We start from the raw sequence: 20,453 nt of genomic DNA, 5'->3' as shown, positions 1-20,453 counted from the left end.
AAATCTAACAATGCAGATATATACTTTCTGCGTGTCCCCTCTAGAGCCTACGGCAAGGTCAATGGGAAACAACCTTTACAACGCAACTTTTACAACGCACTACCATTACAACAAAACTTTTACAACGCAGCATCCATTACAACGCATGCCATTACAAAGCAACCATTACAACGCATGACACTACAACGCATACCATTACAACGCATACCATTACCATCCAACACTTACCCTACTGTTGCACCCCCTGGAGTTAGAATAGTAATTTTTACCCCTACACTATCCAACACTTACCCTACTGTTGCACCCCCTGGAGTTAGAATAGTAATTTTTACCCCTACACTATCAAATACTTTCCATACATGCAATGTTATGTTTTGCGTTGTAATAGTATGCGTTGTAAAGGTAGTATGCGTTGTAATGGAATGCGTTCTAAAGGTAGTTTTTAAAAATTCGTTGTAATGGTATGCGTTGTAATGGAATGCGTTGTAAAAGTATGCGTTGTAACGTCATACAACCAGGTCAATGACTGGCAGCCTCCTGATCCCCGCAAACTACGAGAAATTGCTACGCCGGAGTCGGCTTGCGCAGGGGGTACAGCTTATCGGACAGATACTTTCCACCGGGCCCCCCTTACGCCCTGTGCCTTAAACTCCATAACGGGGACAGGGGACAGGCTCGACCGCCATAAGGGCGGCCCGCACTATTCTAGTGCTCGGCCTGTTCCAAAAGGCTCTTCCTGGTGACACTACCTTGCATGCAAGATTATGTTCATTTAGCGCATGTTGAAATTATCTCAAGTCACACGTTTGTCTGTCAGCAACATGTCATAACAGTCTCCACAATTTTTGTAATTTATTTGCTGGTAACCGAGACGTAATGGCCACCGAGTCCAGCTCTGTGCCAAAGAAGATGATAGTAGTGCCCGGGCCTTTCATTATTTCGGGCATTATATTCACTACAAACACTCCTGCCACTTGTTCCAAGATGGTCATCTGCCTCTAGCACTCACCTCTGTTGCCTACCTATCCTAGTAACAAGAGTTCATTAAAATAGTGCAGTACCAGCACTGACCCTGCCACCTTTAATCATCTCTTCTCTGAATATACTGAATGTCTTGAAAATTGCACAAACTTTGAAATAAACCTGTTAATATTGCCTTATCCATGAAGATTTGGCCTGCGAAGCGAATTCAAAGCAGTTAAGAATTGCTCGTGCTGAACTGGCAGGAGTCAGAAAGTCAATTAGATGAGAAACTTCCCCATCTACGTCCCTACCCTGACCTGCCCACCATCTGCACCACTATGTCAAATCTCAAGAATGTCAGCGAGCACTAGTCTAAATCACACAAATAATTTATGGGGCCACCTTTGGGCCAGGACAGGTGGTGAATCGCCTAAATTACTCTTTAGTTTTCTTGGGTGCAATGTCAAATAGGGATCTGATGTTCTCAACTGTACAAGCCATCTTGCCTTACCTCGCCTCCTTCATCAGTTGCCTCTGTACAATGTCTATTCGTTCTTTCACTGAACTAAACATCTATGGGCTTATATCCAAGTAGGCCCTGCTGTATGGAATCCCAAACCACTGTTCTAAACCTGTCTTTGACAATGTTGCTGCTTCCCTGTTAGGGCATTTTCTAAGCCATCTTTCCATTGTCTCCGGATCTATTGACCTACTGACCTTTCGCCATCACTCTTCTGCCTGCCCACTTCCCCCATTGCCTGACACCAGACTCTGGTTGCCAAAACATTGTGGAGGGGTGAGGGGTACCTCAACGTTTTAAACATTTGTGTCTGAACTGGCTTAGAAATTGTTAGATTACTCCTTCGTTAAAGTTCCAGCATGCTCACTGGCTTACTTTTGGTGCCCCCACCGCTCCAGGGGTGGGACGCCCTGGAAAGGGCACAAATGAAAATGGCAATGAATTGATTGTGTGCTCTGATGGTACTGGCTTATTCAGGTAACTTTAACTGCAACCCACGATTTGGAAGGATTAAGGCTTCTCCTGGCCTGGACCTCTTCATTGTACTGAAACTGTACTAACAGTCCGAAAAGGATGTAGGATATCCTTAACTCTTCTGGCTATTTGAGCAGTGCCATATTGCTCTCCGGGTATTACTCGCAGTATTTGCTGGCACGTAATGTTAACACTGCCGTCCACATGTCTATATAAGCCAGAACCCACGTGTCCCTTTGCCAGAAACCCCCCTGTGTCTTTGCCTGTTCCCTTTTGTCCTCCTTTGATCCTTCCTTGCACCTGGTCTCCTTGTGCAGAAGTTTAAATATGTCTAGGAGCTCATTGCCCCAAATCTTTCTTTGGTGCCCATAATCACCCCCCAGTGGTTCTGCAATACCCATATGTGGGAACCTTAATTTTCTCTCCGTTTGTTTCTTGTCCTCTGTCCTTGTCTCTGCTACACCCATACACTTTTCTCTGCAGGACGTCGTTATAGGATGAACTCTGAACTTTGGGGCATATTATCAAGACTCGGCGATAAAATTATCGCCGCTTTATCGGCAGGAAACTGCCGATAAAGTGGCGATAATGGGCTTGATAATATGCTCTATGGAATTCCAATCGAAGCTCATGTTAAATGTCCTTCACACCTAACATGAGCTTCGATTGGAATTCCATAGAGCATATTATCAAGCCCATTATCGCCACTTTATCGGTAGTTTCCCGCCGATAAAGCGGCGATAATATTTATCGCGAGTCTTGATAATATGCCCCCAAGTCTTTAAAGAAACAGTTTCCTTATGTGCATATTAGGACACTAAAAAATATTACTGAAAGATGTTTCTGTGGCATCTCTTTTTTGCCTGCCATAAATACAGTGTATAGTTGGAAAATGTATCTTAATGTTGCATGCATCGCTGGCTGAATGATATCAAATGTATTGTTTAACACAGTCATATACACAAACATTAAGTGTGCTAGGCTTTGGTAAAGCCCTTGCATTGCCGAGTGTTCGGTTCGCAAAAGAAAGTCCATGTTATCTAAGCATCGTTTTAATTATGTACAATTGTGTTGATGTGTAGAAAAATCTATCTGTTTTATATCTTTTATAGGGAGCAACATCGGTGAACGTTTATTTCCCAGAGGCCCGATGGTTCAACTACTACACGGTATGGGCCAATAAAAACATATATAATGCGTTTCTATAATTTGCTATCGTAATAAATATACAGTATTGTAGATCAATTTGTATCCATTTGGATTCTGTGTCAAACACTCAAGCATCAGCACAATAGCACAAGGCTCTTTCCTGCGCAATCAGGGGCATTGGGTAGGCCATTGTTTACAGATTATGTACACCGGGGGAACGAGCAGACACAATAGATGGCCTCGTTTATCACGGTTTGTGATGAGCTAGTCTTTCTTCTAATGTGGATCGCACACTAATGATGCTCTTGCAGTGCTAAGTGCAAAGCACGGGGAAATATGGCGCCTGCAGCATTTGTTGTTTCCTGCGCATTTCCCCAGCCACAAAATGTGCAGCAGGCTGAGTCTATTTGTATAATGGTAGACAATATTTGCCTCCGGGTTTAGAAGTCCCTCTTGAGATCAGAGGGTTTTCCGTGACCATCCTACTCAAAATCAAGACCCCCGTATCACTGAGTAAAGGAGGGGAGGGAACGTTGGGTAGTCGGTCACCCCATTTCATTATCTGGAACTGCTTACTCGCCAGTCAGTCAAAACGTTTATTTCGATAATATAGATCTCACACAATAATATCAATACAATTAAAAAAGGCTTTTCAGCATGAAAGAACAATTGGAAATCAGATAACCCTATACAGAAAAATCTCCTCACACACTAAAAGCAGGAAACATGCTTCCGATATTGGTTTTCCAATTTTTATTCACCTTTCCCCCCATACATTGTAATGGCCCTCTTTTCATTTAGCCAACTGGCAAAGTGGTAAACTGAGACTTTAAACTTCGGGAAAAAAAATATTTTTTTTCTTGGATATTTAAAAAGCACAAAAAAGAAAAAATGCGAGCAAATGTGTTTGGAAATCAAAAGCAAGGGCAGCATATCTCTTTCTCCACTAACCCTCTGCCCCTGTTGCAACTTATCAGAACCACAACGAAGGCCAGCCTAAATAGTTTATATTTACTTTAAAAAAGGCTGGAAACCTATGTTGTGTGGGATTTCAGACCTAGACTATTGGAAATAGGTGAATTGGGTTTCACCACTAACATTTTGATCTCAGCCAGTTCCCTTTCTAACTATGAATCGGAGTAAAATATACTAAAAATTGTCTTATTGTCACCATCCCATTTGATGCCTTGTAGGGATCACTACAGCCCATCCACTCCTGAGTTCTGTGCACAATATCAAACCATGGGACATCTCTGGTTTGTTCTAAATTCAAAACATCTCTTATGATTGATATGGGAAGTGGTCTTGGCTTTCCATGCAAATGAAAAACCATAAGAATGGCACACTTTGTTCTGTCCTCCACGTTGGGTACCCTATGCCTTGATGGATGTTATGAGCTGGTGATGCTGGCAGTAGAGTAAGCCGCCTCATGATTAATCTATTCTTCTCTCTCTGGGTAGTACAAGTCTTTGAGAACACCCAAAAGCCCACAGCATAATTTGCTAAAGAGATACTCTCTGCTGAATATACTTTTAATATAATGGTAATGCACCCCCTGATTCGTAATAATACTAATTCACTACCAGTTTAAGCAAGAGTCACACGTCTAGATTACAGCATCGGCCGCAGTTAAGGTATACATTCAATATGACACCCAGCTAGGCAAATGAGTTGTTCCTTTAAAAAACTATATTGCTGACCCTGATGGAGTTCTTCACATTCATCGGGCCTACTGGTGTGATTTTGGACTCGAATTTTGGACGCTAGCCATAAACTCCAGATTATCCAACAAATGTGAATATCTTATCAGAAAATGTTCCAGATCGAATGAGACAAGCCTGGTTTATTACGAGATTGATGACATGAGTTATTGCATGAACCTCGAAAAGAAGCATTTTGAGGAACCTCAATGTATATTTATCTGCCAGTATAACTTGTTGACACTGCCTTGTCATGTTAAGTCTCACTACTGTATGTTACTGCTGAATAATTGCGTGCTTAATTGTAATCCATGATGAAATGGAAATAAAAAAAGATTTTCCAGACCTCTGTTTGTTTGTAAAACCAATGGAAACATCCTTCTGTAATAATAATGGGCATTTTTTTTTACTAATAAATTATGGACTCCAGTAATCAGTGGGGCTGAAACTGAAAATGGCACACAATGGTGAGAGTATCTTGACTAACAAAGTCAACAGCTCCTCCTTCATCATATATTTCATAGCATATCAGCAGAGGGCAGAGATTGAATCATTCCCAGGTGCCACACTTTTTCAGTACCTGTGCTCATGGTACAAAATGTTCATTAAGACTTTGAAGGGGACTGCCCTGCTTATTAATGACGCAGCAATGAACATGACTATCCCACTAGAAAGGGCAACAGGCTGGCGTTGCCTGCTTTTCTTTTTCTTTAGCAGGAGCCTTTTTTTAAACTACAAAATAGGTGCCTGGATTCGGGTGTTTTTTGCATTTTTAAGTAGGCCAAGTATGGCCCCCTAGCATCATTGTATGCACAAGGCATTACACAGGTCAACAAAAAAGGAGACACATTATTTAGGTGATTTTGACGTAAAAGTTAATTTCTGTATTTACGATATTCAAACAGGGGAGGAAAAATTCATATTAGAGCAGTTCTATTCAGCACAAAGTTTAGACAGTTCAATTGATAACCGATAAGACTTGGTGCACAATATATACAAGTGATACGCGGCAACGCAAGTGTGAAAGTGAACAGCGATAGACGGCGCAAAGTGAGCAAAGTGAAGTATTTACAGTGAGTGGCTTAACATGTGATAAAGAATCAGTGACTTTTTTCAATTCGCAATTTCAATGGAGCCACAACAAAAAGATGCACCAATAATTGCGCTGTGGAGTCGACGACGTTTCGGTCCGTAATCAATGTGGACCATCTTCAGGACATGGTTATCTTGTTTCCAGTGCTGTAGTCCAGCGAAGTCTCGGGCCGGTCAGGATGGTCCGGCGAGGTATGTCTAACCGCCCGGGGACTGAATCGTCCCGGGAGCCGGCGGGGGCGTCACAGAGAGATCGCGGAAGTGAATGATCCGGTAGACAGGGACCTGGGTTATTCGGGAACTGGAGTAGGAATAAGTCGTACTAGGCACCTCAGCCAAGGGTCAGATTGCCAGCGGCTAGCGTGTGAATCGAAAAAGTCACTGATTCTCTATCACATGTTAAGCCACTCACTGTAAATACTTCACTTTGCTCACTTTGCGCCGTCTATCGCTGTTCACTTTCACACTTGCGTTGCCGTGTATCACTTGTATATATTGTGCACCAAGTCTTATCGGTTATCAATTGAACTGTCTAAACTTTGTGCTGTATAGAACTGCTCTAATATGAATTTTTCCTCCCCTGTTTGAATATCGTAAATACAGAAATTAACTTTTACGTCAAAATCACCTGAATAATGTGTCTCCTTTTTTGTTGACCTATGTAATGCCTTGTGCATACAATATAATTTGCATTTTGAATCATACCTTTTGGGATATTGTATTATCTTTATACCTTTGAACCCTAATCCCGATTGGTTTATGGGTCACACTCCTGTTTTCTTTACAAAACCCCTAGCATCATTGGCACATGCTGGTAACAGTGGTGGGCCCAGTGTGGTGGGAGAGGGGGCATGGTTGGTGGGGGATTCGACAGATGACCACAAGAGAACATTAAATGAATAATACATTTTCCCTCGTCGTCATCTGTCAAAATAAAGGGTGGTTATATTTATATAGATCTACATGAACCCAGTGTAGGCAGGGGCTCTTGTTGGATGACTATTCTTAATGGTACATTTGTATAGATGGAAAATGGAATTTGTTTACATACTGTTTGATAATTTATAAATCTGTCACGGCAACAGCCCTTGTGGACCACTGTTGGGCAGCGCTTCTCTTGACCATGGTTATTACAACCTAAGTCTCTTCCAAATATCGCAGTTTGCTTTACATAATTAGAGCTTCAGATGTTGTTTTTATATATGCATAACCTCAGTCATATGTACATCCAAACCTATATATAAATAAAGTGTATTTATTTTTTAGGGTGAGGAGATACCATATTCATGGCACAACACCTCCACTTCCATTCCAGCGCCTTTAGATACAATTCCCCTTTTTGTTCGTGGAGGATACATTATTCCAACACAGGACCCTGCCCTAACAACAACTCTAAGGTGTGTATGTCAGAATTTCTGCAAAGACTCCAGAGGGTGTTTAACTGTTGCAGCTGGTAATGATGACGAAGGATTCTTGTAAAACTTAAACATGCATGCAACTGATGAAAAGAAGACGATTGGCATTTGAAATTGATGAACATTTTTCTAAATATTTAATAAAATATTGGGAAAAATTGAAATTTGCAATTTTGTTCAAAAAAGAAATTGTGAGGGATGAAATCTACTCTATAGATATGCACATACGTGGTATATCTTCAAGGTATGTTTTTGAGGAATTAGAAAAAATAAATCTATACTTTCCTATAGGCACTTACCGTTTAATACTATAATATTCTGGGAGTTGATATTCAATAGTGCCATCTTTATTTTAATGTAGTAACCTATGCAGGAGCGTCGCTGTAGTGTGTGCTTGCCCCACTTCAAACCTTAGCCCCAGTCAATGCAGCTACATTAAGGGACTTTTTGAGCTGAACAGAAACAAACTGTGTCTCTCTTGTCGCAGTTTTCTTTTTCCTTCATGGTTAGAAGATGCCTGTTACTGTTTTTGTTCAATACATATTTTTACTTTGTATTCTATTTATTCCATCAATTCCAGGAATAAAGTTCACAGATCCTAATTTTCTACAAAATCGGCCTAAATTAACACATCAGCTGGCTCAAACGAAATGACAACTGCTTGCTTACAGAGCCGTTTTAAGGCCTGGGCACAGTGGGCAATTGCTCAGGGCCCCCACCTTCTTCGCAATTTCAATGTCAGAACTTCTCTCTGTTTACCTCTACCTCTGACTCTCTCGGAGACTTTTCCACATTTGTTAATAGACAGCTAAGTAGTTATTGCACAATAATTACGTGGTGTCAACCAGGACTGGCTTTAGGGCAGTGCGACTGGTGCGGCTGCACTGGGTACAGACCTGTGGAAGGGGGCGCTGACCTCAGGGGGGTGGCTGTGTTTAGCGATAACTTATGATTGGACAGATGAGGGGCACTTTTGCCTGGTGGTAGTGACAGAATCCAATAAAAAGGTCATGGGTGGTGGCGGCTACGAAAAATTTCAGTGGGGGCTGACACTTCTAGCAATATGCAGAGTGGAGATGCAGGGGCTCTAAGAAGGGCTGAAAAGCAACAAAGGCCTCGTTAGCAAGTTAATGGTCTTCTAAAGACTTGTGAAGTGCTCGGGTGCGGCTGCGTGTGTGCCCGGGAAGCTGTCTCAGACGGGCTGACACACACAGGTGGGTGCAGGGGGTGGGGGCTTCAATGGGCATTGCAGGGCTTCTGGGCAGGAAACAGTGTCCTTTTCCTTCTCTGCCAGTCCTGCCTCCCCGACCTTTCACGATCGGCAAGCCTTTTCCATAGGCTTTTGCTATTTCTGTCCCTGGGACGCTCTGGGACGCGTGTTTAACTAAAAAAGTAGGGGAACGGACTCGGCTAAATGAAAGAAGTAGGCGCACGCCATGCCCTGCCGATCCCGCCCACTTCGACCACTGACCAAAAATGATTTTTGCACCGGGTGCCCTGGTGTCAACTATTATAACTTTGCTCACATCAGCCTAATGAATAGGCAAGATTTTTGTAACGTTCTCTGCGAAACCCTGAGAATCCAGGCTGGAGAAGGGAGGTATGTTTTAAACATTTTTTTTATTAAGTTTAGTGTAATAGACTGGTCGGTCCAAATAAAAATTACAAAACACCGGTGAGCAATGCTATACAGGAGAGTTGCGAAGGATCCAGGGCCTGGTGCCTATCAATGCTTTATGTGGGGGAGCTGCAGGGGACCTTGATCTTCCATTCCATGAGTTCACGTCCAGGAGATTAATCATTTATTGAAATTGTTCCTATTTCCTTAACAGTGGAGAAGAGAAAAGCCTGCTAACTTGCTTTGGTTCCTTTAGCAAATGGCCAATTTGTTTATATCCGGACAGTTGCTGGCCAGATCCATCAATATAGGATTAGAGAAAAAAGTAAATGACCACCAATTCATTCATCAGACTAATCTCTTCTGCAAATCTTACATACAATCAACTTTAATTAGAGCTTGGTTTACAACTATTTGCAAACGTCGGCATGTATTGAATCATATGCGAGAAATTATCCCATAACCATACGCATTGTGATTCATCCAGACCGATTTGGACATTGAACAGAGTGCATTACTGAATTACATTGAATAACCTTTTCATTAAAAGGTCTATGGTTCAACAGATCTCCTGTTTTCTTATGTGTTTGAAAGAGGTAGATTACATGTATATGCGGATAGATCGTATATAACTGCATTTCGCAAAACAGATGCACATAATATTGTATGTCATCTGTTTCAGCTTATCATCACCCCAGACAAAGTAACTCAGTGGTGCCAACATAGATACAAGAGGGCCAGATCCAAGACTGATCTTCCAGATATGCATGTATCATAAATGCACATGAACTGATTCTAAACAGATTTCATTGGCCAGTGATTATCTGGAAAATCTGTCCTGGATCCGGTACTCCTGAATTTACATTGCACGCCATTGCATTAACTGAGCAAATCCCTTACTCAGCCCTAAAAGAAGATGAACTATTGATCATTAAGGATACATGGATCCTTTGTGAAGTACCACTACACCAGAAGCTCCCTGCCAACTCCAGCATCTCCATCGATTGCAGTGTGACAATGCCTAACCTTAAAATTGGAGTATCCACAGGAACGAAGAGGCATGCTGTATTTCCATTCATAAGCTGTTAGATCTGGCACCATCCCTTTATTTGGAACCCTAGTGGGGCTCTCATTACAACTGGTCACAAGTAGCTGGATACTCACTCATGAATGCCTGCTCACAACTGACATAAAATAGCAGCTGCGGAATCTGAGCCTCTAATAGGATGAATTTTGGACATATATCCTTGTTTTCTTTTTCTTTTCTACTAAAAGGCACACTAAACGTAAAGCCGATGGTCCATAAGTGGAAAGCAGATGCAGCAAAGGGTGAATACGTAGGATGGTTTCCCTCTTCAGATCTCTTCATGTTTGGGAAGACCGGAGAAAAAACACTATAAAGCAAAGGAAACCATAATATGCCTACTGCGACCATCCTCTTATCCCACACCATCTTCATCACACTCACAAGCTGCCTCCTCTGAAACTTTGTCAAAAACTCATTGATACTCCAGTAGCCACCGCCACAAAAACCCAATACCACCCCTCTAACTTGTACTCATCAGTGCTCACTTAGTTCATGGGTACTCGGACCTGACAAAATGATCCATGATGGGGACATAAACATGACAGGTTGGGTTTTTTCCTGCTCTTAGAAATTTGTGCTTACTCTCCTCATGAGAAAGGCAAGGGGTACAGAAGAAGCTTCACTGATGTTAGTAGCTGTTGTTTTCCGTGTTCCCCTCCCCCCACCATCTGTTGCTCACAATGAGCGGTAGTACCTACTAGAGCTGAACTCATTTGCTCCTGTAACACTGGCAAAAGTGAGCTGCCATAGAGCCGACTGGTGTGAGGGTAGGCTGGTGCAAGAATGGGAATTTGCTGGAGACTTACAGAGACCACAGGACACCACAAGGCCCCTGGACAGGGAACCGGAAGCCAAAGTATACTCCCTGAACTGGCAATATAACTGTAGATGGTGTGCACAGGAGGGACCATTCTGAGTGGGTGTTCAGCTCCTAATATTTCATACAGAGTACTAATTGAGCATTATAGCATGCCACTGAGGGCTATAACGGTAGAATAAGACCCTGAGTTATAGACCTGAGCTTTAGGCGGGGGCCTATAACAAAGATGGGGCTTGTAACAACAAGCCTAGTTCGAGTCAGAAGGGTTACACTGCGATGAGAACATGCCCCTGAATGGATGTAGAATACTCTAAATCAAAAATAGAGATACATTTGAATTTTGCAGCAGAAGGTCCATACCAGTCATTATTGCACTCACTGCAGCTTGAAATATCCCATTGTGTTAATAGCAGTTAGAACCCTTAGTCTAAGGATGTGGACTGGCCATTCGGCTACATATTGTAATTGTGAAATTGGAAAGTGCATTTGACCAGGCACATATTTGTTGATGACTATTTTATGCGAACTAATTCACATCTCAAGCAATTGAATATATTCTCTAGTTCTACAACCTTTTGCTTCTTCTCTCTCTGCATTTTTAAGAGAACGTGTTGTGCGTGAAATGAATTGACCTAAAAGTGAAATGCCAAAAACAGCCAATAAAAATGGTTGAGTAACGCTCCACTTGCACTCGCCCTTGGCATTCTCTTGATGCCATGCAAAGTGAGCATTTGACGTAAGTGAGAGTGAGCACTGCCTCCGGACTGTATATTGTTTAATGTTCTGTGGATAATACTGAAGCGTCTTACAGTAATAATGTAAATATATTGGTATTGCTTAACATGTAAATTGCTTTTCTCAACAGTCGCAAGAACCCATTTGGACTCATAATTGCGCTTGATGAAAAGGGGTCGGCAGCTGGCTCGCTGTATTGGGATGCGGGAGATTCCATTGGTAAGTTTCAATTTCTTTAAAAAATATATGTTTTCTGTTGGAAATTGTGGTCCTGGTTGACAGGGGCATGAGCCCTGGTCAAGCAGTAACCACAATCCCAGTCAGGGCATGAAAGCAGCAATCCCCAAATTAACCTATAGTAGCTTGGCTCAGAACAGTCTAGCTTAACTTGAAGACAATGTGTAATGTATTTGTGCAACACTTCAGACAGTAAAACAAAGAAAACACCACACATAAAGATAACATAGAATATTTTAATGAATATAACAAGAACAAAACGACCAAAAAACAACATGTAGAACTTGAGTTTTGAATATTTAAAGAATAAACTTTAAAAAAGCGCTTAGAAGCAATAAGCACTTACTTGGGATATCTGAGCACTGCCTGACCGGGACAAATGTAAAAGCTCACTGTGATGGAGCATGGGCTCGCTACAGGGACCAGGGTTGGCCCCTTGAACCAAAGTACCTTAATCCTGGTTGCGTCCACGTTAAGGATGTGTGGTGCAGACGAGATGGTTCGCTAGTGCAGAACCACACAGGGGCGGCGATTCGCTGGTCCTGATTTGCGCAGCAGCGGCAATGCATTGGCTCCGATGAGTGAAGTGGTGCGATGTGGACGTTTGTCATTGAGACTGATGTCAACAGAGATGCGAGTACTCTTTACGGGATGAGTGTCGTCCAGTGGTAGTTCCGAAGGCAAGGTCTCGAGTCCGATACACGCAACAGCAGCAATGTGTCGTGCCGATTCACGCAGCAGAGGTGATGCGCCGGCTCTGATCCGTGCAATAGGACTGATACACTGGTTCTGATCCGTGCAGCTGCATAACTGTGTTGGGTTGACAGAAAAAGCATCAGTTCTGATGAAGCAAGTACCTTAGGCTAACTTCCAAGGGTCCAGGACTGGGGTGGCACAATTTGGCAGGGTAGACTCACAGACGGAAATGTCCAGATGCAGAAGAAGGGTGTTTGGAAGTCTTTGATGTCCCTGAGACTTCAGATCAGGAGGTCAGCCAACTAGCCTTTGGAGTCACCCTGGATTCTGGGATGTAGGTCCAATGATTCTCATCCAGGCATAAGGACAGCAGGCAGCAGGTCCCCAAAGTAGGAATCCAACAGAGTATTGGTCCAGCAGAGTGGCAGTCATTTCACCAGCACAGCAGTCCTTCTTCCTGGCAGTGTATCCACAGGTCCAGAAGTGTACTGCAATGGTGGTGTCTGAGGTGCAGTTCTTATACCCAGTGGTGCCTTTGAAGAGGGGAGACTCCAAAGAGATGCATTTGAAGTGTACAGATGTCCTCCCCTTCTTGCCTTCGATCCAGATCTCACTTCAGGGGGAATGCAACCCTTTGTGTCGGGACAGAACAAAGCCTGTTCAGGTGTAAGTGAGACTGGGTCCAGTTCCTCCATCCCATCCTGCCAGTATGACCCATCAAGTCACACCTAATCTCCCATTGTGTGTGGCTGGCTAGGGAGAATACACAAAGCCCAACTGTCTCCAACACAAACATGTGATCGGAGACAGGCAGCAGGCACCAAATGGCTAAAGCAAGAAAATGCCATCTTTCCTAAAGGGCCATTTTAAGAAATACAGTTTAAAATCTGATTTCACCATGAATTAGGTTTTTAATTGTGATTCCAGAATCTCCAAAATTGAAGTCTATATCGTCACAATTGAGAATTTACACTTATAATATGTAATAACGTGACTCCAATATTAGCCTATGGGAGAGATAGGCCATGCAGTAGTGAAAAACAACAGAGTTTTTCACTACCACGACATGTAAAACTCAAAAGTACATGTCCTACTTTTTATATACGCTGCACCCTGGTCTTGGGCTGTCCAGAGCCTAATCTAGGGCTGACATATACGTTTTAGAAAGGAAGGTTTGGGCCTGGCAAGAGGTTTAACTTAGCAAAACCAAAGGAAATGATGGACGGAGCGTTGATAATACAAGCACTCACCCCCAGTCAACTGATCTGGGTTTAATCCATCACCATTCTTTAGCACACTCTTTCACCCCAGTTCAGACATGGCCATATGCAAATCAGCCTGACCCTGTGCCTCATGTGAACAGTCCAGACGTGAGTCCCATGCTCTCCACACCACTGGAGTCAAGCTATCCTGGCTGAAGACGGCTGATAGCCAGAAACCGGTCCTAGGATGCTTGATTCCGGGCCAGGAAAGACATGGCTTAGCGGTTCGGGCTGGACTGTTCCCATGAGGCACTGGGTCAAGGCTGATTTGCATATGGCCATGTCTGAACTGGGGTGGTGTGGAGTGCAAAAAACGATGGATTTAGGCCCAGATCTCTGTAATGGGGTGAATGTATGACATTGTTCTGCATTCTGTCCATCAATTGCTGTTTTTGCAAGAGGTTTAACTTGCCAGGTCAACATGGTAGTTTAACCCTTTGGATGCATCAGACGGCCCCCGGCCGTCCGACGTCATGGATGGCGTGTGCGTTGGACGGCCAGGAGCCGTCCGATTTCAGGCTTCAGACAAGTTTACAGGGCTGCTTGAGAGTCACCCCTCAGATGTACAGTTAGGCTTTCGGGAGGGGCTGGGTACACTGGAACAAGGATTAAACCTAAACATCCTGCTAGGGAAGTATACACGGTCCAAACAAGGTAGGCTATATCTCCCATTTGTTGACCTCACGGCAGCTTTTGACTGCATGGTCCACAACAAGTTATGGCACATCTTAACCGAGATGGGGGTGGAAACTCCTCCAATCGATTTTCTGAGACAGCTTTATGGGAACTCGAATGCAAGAGTTCAGTTTTGAGTAAAAGGAGAATGCACTGCACCGTTCAACGTGGAGAGGGGGGTTAGACATGGCTGCATTCTCGTACCTTTTCTATTTACTTATATAACAATGGTCTAGAACGCATAGTGGTGGAGAAGGACCTGGATGTGCCACAAATAAACAAACACCCCTGTCCGCCCTTCTCTATTCGGATGATGTAGTGCTGATGGCAAGGACACAATTGGGACTCCAAAGGGCACTTACAGTTTGCACTGAGTATATGGATAATCTGGGACTGAAAGTAAACACTACTAAAACATTTATTATGAAGTGTGGGAAAAGTAGTGCCAAATGTAGGGACATGTTAACTAGTAATAGTAAGGTGGAAATCCTCAAGGCATTTCCCTACTTAGGTATTTTATTTGATCACAAGGGGACATGGACCCAAGCAGTAAAAAATAAGAGCTTGCTTTTTGAAATCGACGGTTGCTTTGGCCAATTTCTCCAGGAAATTGGGAAGAAGGCCACACGTTGAGATGCTACTTATTTATCGGGCGAAATGTGTCTGTATGGAAACATACGGTGCTGATGTCTGGGGCTATCGAGATATAAAACCCATTCAGCAGGGGAGAATACCTTCTTAAAATTACTCCTGGCATTTCCAGGCAGTACTTCAACTTATAATTGCCACTCAAAGCTAGGGTTACCATACATCTCAGACTTGATAAAATGCCAGCCACTCCTTCTGTGGCACAAGATTTGGACTTCTGTAAAGACCACTTTGAATCATGATATTGTGAAAGATATCCTCAAGTTGGACAGGGAGCTGGATATTCTGTGGTTAAAATTTATAAGGACTTTGCTAATGATCTCGGCCACCCGGAATCCTATAACGATCCCAGTTCCATAAGCTCTATCTCCAGAAAAGACATTAAAAAGCTCTGCATGACGCATCTGGAGGAGAACAGCTTTGCGGTTGAGGCAATCAAACCCTTGGCAAAGTATAGTCAGTTGAGGCTGAATACTCTTGGGATGCAGCCCTATCTTAAACTGATATTAAATACCTATGAAAGATTTGTATTAACACGTTTTAGATTCGGTATCTTCCACCACCTGGTAAGCTTCTTTAAAATAAATGACTGGCCTACAGAATTGAGCAGATGTCCTTGTGATGAATAGTCCCAGCAATCAACAATCCATGTGGTTTTATTCTGTAAGTTTTATGCAACCCAAAGAAGGAGATGGATTCTACCAATTTTAAAAGTAATGGGCTTGAGACAATGTAGACCAGCATTTTTAGCTTTGAAATTTCTAGCTAATGAACATTTTATAATGCCAATTTCATCATTTTTAAAATGTAAATTGAAATGCAGAAAAAAATATTCTTATCTGAATCAAATGAAATTGTGGTGACTGCAGTTATTTGAACCTTCTCTCATTGTGTAATTGGTTTGTCAATTTTACCCCAAGCTATTTTTTTAACTTATGTAACATTGAAATGTTTTTAAATATATGCTTTCATGATTGTATTACAAATATCGAATAAAGCTTGTTCTGATCGAGTAGGTGGCTCAATCAGTGCTGCAGGCTCACTAGTAAAATTTAATTTACAGGCCCAGGGCACATGTAGTGCACTTTACTAGGGACAGATAAGTACATTATATATACCATCTGTGGATAAGCCAATGGTACCATGTTTTAGGGGCACAGCACAGCAAAAATGAAGTCAGCAAAAACAGGAGATCTGAAGGTAAAAAGTTGGGGAAACCATGCCACGGATGTCAGGTGTAACATTTTCATTTTCTATGCATATAATTTGAATTTATGAACTAGCAATTTATTATTGCTGATGTAGTTCGCAAAATGCAACCTGGGACATACGGTGGGACGAGTGGCTCTTTTTTTTGTGTGCTACATGTCTGAAGTTCAGACATATAACTCGGGGTCCCTCCAAGTTAATTCATAAACTTTAAACAGAACAGATCAGAAAAAGAGGGGGATAATCCCTGCTTACATTTTCTGCCTTGTTTTGTTTAAAGTTCATGCATTAACTTGGAAAGGTTATCTGATTGAACTTTGGACACCCCAATCGCAAAATATGACCCCTGCTGTGCAGTGACATTATAATTTATATGCACATAAATGACTCCTTCATTTGCAAATATAATACCTATAATGACAACTCCTAGCAACATAGCACTTTCAGATAGGCACTTCTAATCGCATATTCCGCATATTTATAATACCTCAAGGTGTGAAACTGGATCCAGAAATGTTTGCATAGCAATTTCCCTCCATTGTCGGCAGATGGTGTTGTGCAATATTGTGCCACCTTGTGCCTCTCTGTCTCATGTGGATATGATGTTGGGACAAGTATATATATGTCACCTACTCGCTCTACTGTTAGTACCTATAATTCTGCGCAAATTGGCAATGATCTGGAGTTTCAACTGACATTTGACAGTTTTTGGTGGATTTCTCTAATCAAAATGTCACCTAAACCATTAGGGTTTAAGCCGTGCACTAAGATGAATAAAAAGGCCACTTGTGACTGTGAGATGAAGTTGGCGGTTGTGGAGTTGAGCAAGTCGAAGACCCGGTCTTGAATGAAGTCTGCAGCACAGTGTTCCTGCTCGAGGTTCTCACTACCAGACCTCCTCAAAGTCAGGTAAGTCTAGGAAAAGCCATAAAATACACAAACAATATAGGAATGGCTTACCTGCATTGAGATGCTCACATCATTCATAGTTGCATGATGCATCTGGCACCTCAAAAGCACACAGCTGTTTTCTCAATACAGGACCAGCAGTGGCACCATTCCCTTTCCATATTCCTTCGGATCAGGTATGGACGTCAGATCAGCTCCATTAGTTAAAGTTGGCTATGAAAATTTGTTAGGTGCTTTAGGATTTCTCCGCTGCGCCTTTGGGTCCTATGGATCTCACGAGGCCACCAGCTGAACTTTTTACAACTGATTTGAACTTGTCAGCTGTGCCTCTCAACTTCATTCCAAGCTCGATGTCGGTGTCAGTTCCGATTAGTTGAATCTGGCAAGAATTACACCTTTGCCTTCATCCTCTGCACCACATTTGATGTCGCAGTTGCCTTGCCTAGTGCCATTATCGACACAGTTACCAATGTCACTGACAACGATCGCAGATCCTATCATACTGCCCGATTCAGAACTTGCTCTTCCACCTAGTTTAGAGTTAGTGAACAACCAAATAAAGGCATAGAGGATTTCCTCAATGATGATGAATATCAATCCTTTTGTGACCAAGGCGATTTGATGGCCTTAGTCAATGCTAGAGGATTAGATACTTTGCCTGGCGTTGGATTGGCATAGCCTAATCCTGCAGAGGCCAATGAGGAAACAGCTTCTTTCAATAATGTGACTTGGAGGGTAGCAAAGACCTTCAACCTTGTTCTTCCTACTCAGGAGGTAAAATCAACCCTCTTGACAGGTGTTGAACCTGGCTCAATCTTCCCAAGGGCCTTTGTTAACCTGTAATGACGTGTTATGGATGTTCTATCAACGAATAGGTAGGTGGTAAAGTGCTATTGGCCAGCTCCTGGGAACTCTGACTTTTTGTTGTAGCATCCAACACCAGAATGCCTAGTAGTAGTGGTTTCTACAAGTTATATCAACCAGAATGTGTTTCCAACCACTTATCCGGATAGAGAGTCAAAGACAATGGAAGCATATGCAAAGAAAGTCTTTTCATTGACCAGCCTAGCTCCTAGAATGGTTAATATGTTGGGTATTTTAGGGAGGTCAGGCCGGTATAACAGTGTCTAGTGTATGATGGGCAGGGTGCTGCAAAGTATTCTATTAAAGCAGGCTTAGACACCACTAATTGTCTTGGTAGAGCAAATGGTACCAATGTGGTAATAAGACATCACTCCATGGGCTTTCCCACAGATGTACAACAATTGTTGATGGACATGCCCTTTGATGGTTCTAAGCTTTTTGGGGCAAAGGCCGATTCAGTCTTTGGAACATTTAAGGACAGTAAACTGCTTGCTAATTGGGCTTAAATGCTCAAACGTGGCAGTTTCCTCAACAACAATGCACTTTTTGAGGCTTCGTAAGGGGCTTTATATAGAGACAAAGACAATATTCGTCTCAACAACAACAGACCACCCAATCCTTTAGAGAAATAGGTCGGAGAGCAGGTTGTCACTGTCTAGGTCCTCAAGGACTGCATTCAAATCAGTCCTCAGCACCCCTGCTGCAGCCACAGAAAAACCTCTTTAATTTGGTCTTGACTGCACAGGATTGGCGAGTTAGAGGTCGAATCACTATTTCCCTCCCCTGATGATGATGCATCATTTCAGATCTTTGGGTGCTCTAGATTGTGAAGCATGGTTACTCCCTACCCTTCTTTTCTTATGCTCTGGACATGCCACCCACACCACAGCATCTACCCAAGGATCACCTGTCTATACCCTGAAAAATGATAGCTCTCTTGGAAAAGAGAGCAATAGAAATGGTGACTGTTTTAGAAATTGGGACTGGTTGTTACTCCCATAGTTTCTTATTCCAAAACACAATGGAGACCTTCATCCAATCCTAGATCTATACCCTTTAAATGTCTTCTTAAGAAAAGGCAAGTTGAAGATACTCAATTTGGACCAAGTTCTGTCGGCCCTCAATCCGAGATACTAGATGATAGTGCTGGACTTGTGGAATGCATACTCCCTTACTCCCCTCCGGCAGTCCCACAGGTGTTATCTGCCACTTCACATAAGCCAAGAGCACTTTCATTTCTCAGTGCTCTTCTTTGGCCTCACCAGTTTACCTGAAGTATTCACAAATGTGATGGTGGTGGTCGCAGCCCATCTGTGGAAGTTGGGAATATCAGTTTTCCCATACCTCGGCGACTGGTTAGTGAAGGCGAACTTGCCTCAAACAGTCACAAACCATCTTCAGACTATGACCAACCTGTTGACATCTTTGGGTTTCTTCATCAATGTGCCAAAGTCACTCCTGACTCTTTCTCCCTCGTTGGAACAATCCTGTACACAGTGCTTTTCTGAGCTATACCGCCACCTCAACTAGTCCAGGACATCTGGGAAATTATCCTGATGTTTCAGCCTGCAGCCTGAGTCTCAGTGAAAGTGACTTTGAGCATTCTCTGCCTTTTGGTCTCCTGCATCCTGATAGTGGACCAATCCGAGTGGCACATGTGGGCTGTGCAGTGGGATTTGAAGTCTTAATGGGCTCAGCACCAAGGAAATCTGTCAGATTTCATCCAGGTGTTGAGGAGACTCTAAAAAAAATCCTACAGTGGTGGCTGATTGACTGCAATTTGACCAGCTGCAGACTCCTTTTCCTACCCACCCTGAATTAACAGTCATATCGGATGCATAGTTACTGGGTTGGTGAGGTCATCTGGAAGAGGTGGAGATCAAAGGACTCTGTCTCCAGTGGAGACAATCTTCCTCATCAACTTGTTGATGTTGTGATCAATTTGCTTAACACTGAAAGTGTGCCCCTGCCCATCAAAGGGTCAAAGTTGGTAAAGTGCAGGTGCTCGCAGACAACACAGCCACTCTGTGGTACTGCAACAAACAAGATGAAGTGGGGTCGTGGGCACTGTGCATAGAAGGTCTACTTCCCTGTAAGTGGCTGAAAAATCTTTCCTTGGTGGCACAACACCTGCGCGATCTTTAAAAAAACTCGGTTGTCATTATTTAGCAGAACCCAAATGGCATTTACAGTTGGAAGTGGCACACATAGTCTTCCAAAAATGGAGAGAACCCTTTATCGATCCATTCGCCACTGCAGGGAACATGCAGAGTCACAACTTTTGCACTTTAGAGTTTCCAAGACAGTCTTCCCTTTTTCTTTGCCGTAGGTGTACCTACTGCCTGAGTTGGGGCTTGGGACTCTATCCTCTCCAACCTCT

At 42.9% G+C, this 20,453-nt stretch overlaps 1 protein-coding gene across 1 annotated transcript in view; it reads left to right on the top strand.

Moving 5' to 3' along the window:
- The window catches only part of LOC144822413 (lysosomal alpha-glucosidase-like), a 993,087-nt gene that overhangs the window by 778,474 nt on the left and 194,160 nt on the right, over positions 1-20,453 (top strand). The window contains exons 18-20 of the mRNA XM_078679897.1: positions 3,070-3,126; positions 7,165-7,295; positions 11,704-11,792. Of these exons, the coding sequence (XP_078536023.1) occupies positions 3,070-3,126; positions 7,165-7,295; positions 11,704-11,792 (277 nt within the window). The remainder of the gene's footprint in view (positions 1-3,069; positions 3,127-7,164; positions 7,296-11,703; positions 11,793-20,453) is intronic.

This window comes from Lissotriton helveticus, chromosome 1_1 (genome assembly GCF_964261635.1).
Source record: "Lissotriton helveticus chromosome 1_1, aLisHel1.1, whole genome shotgun sequence".
In the NCBI taxonomy this organism is placed as follows: Eukaryota; Metazoa; Chordata; class Amphibia; order Caudata; family Salamandridae; genus Lissotriton; species Lissotriton helveticus.
Note: the sequence above shows the minus strand (reverse complement) of the source record. Positions and strands in the feature narration are given on the sequence as shown.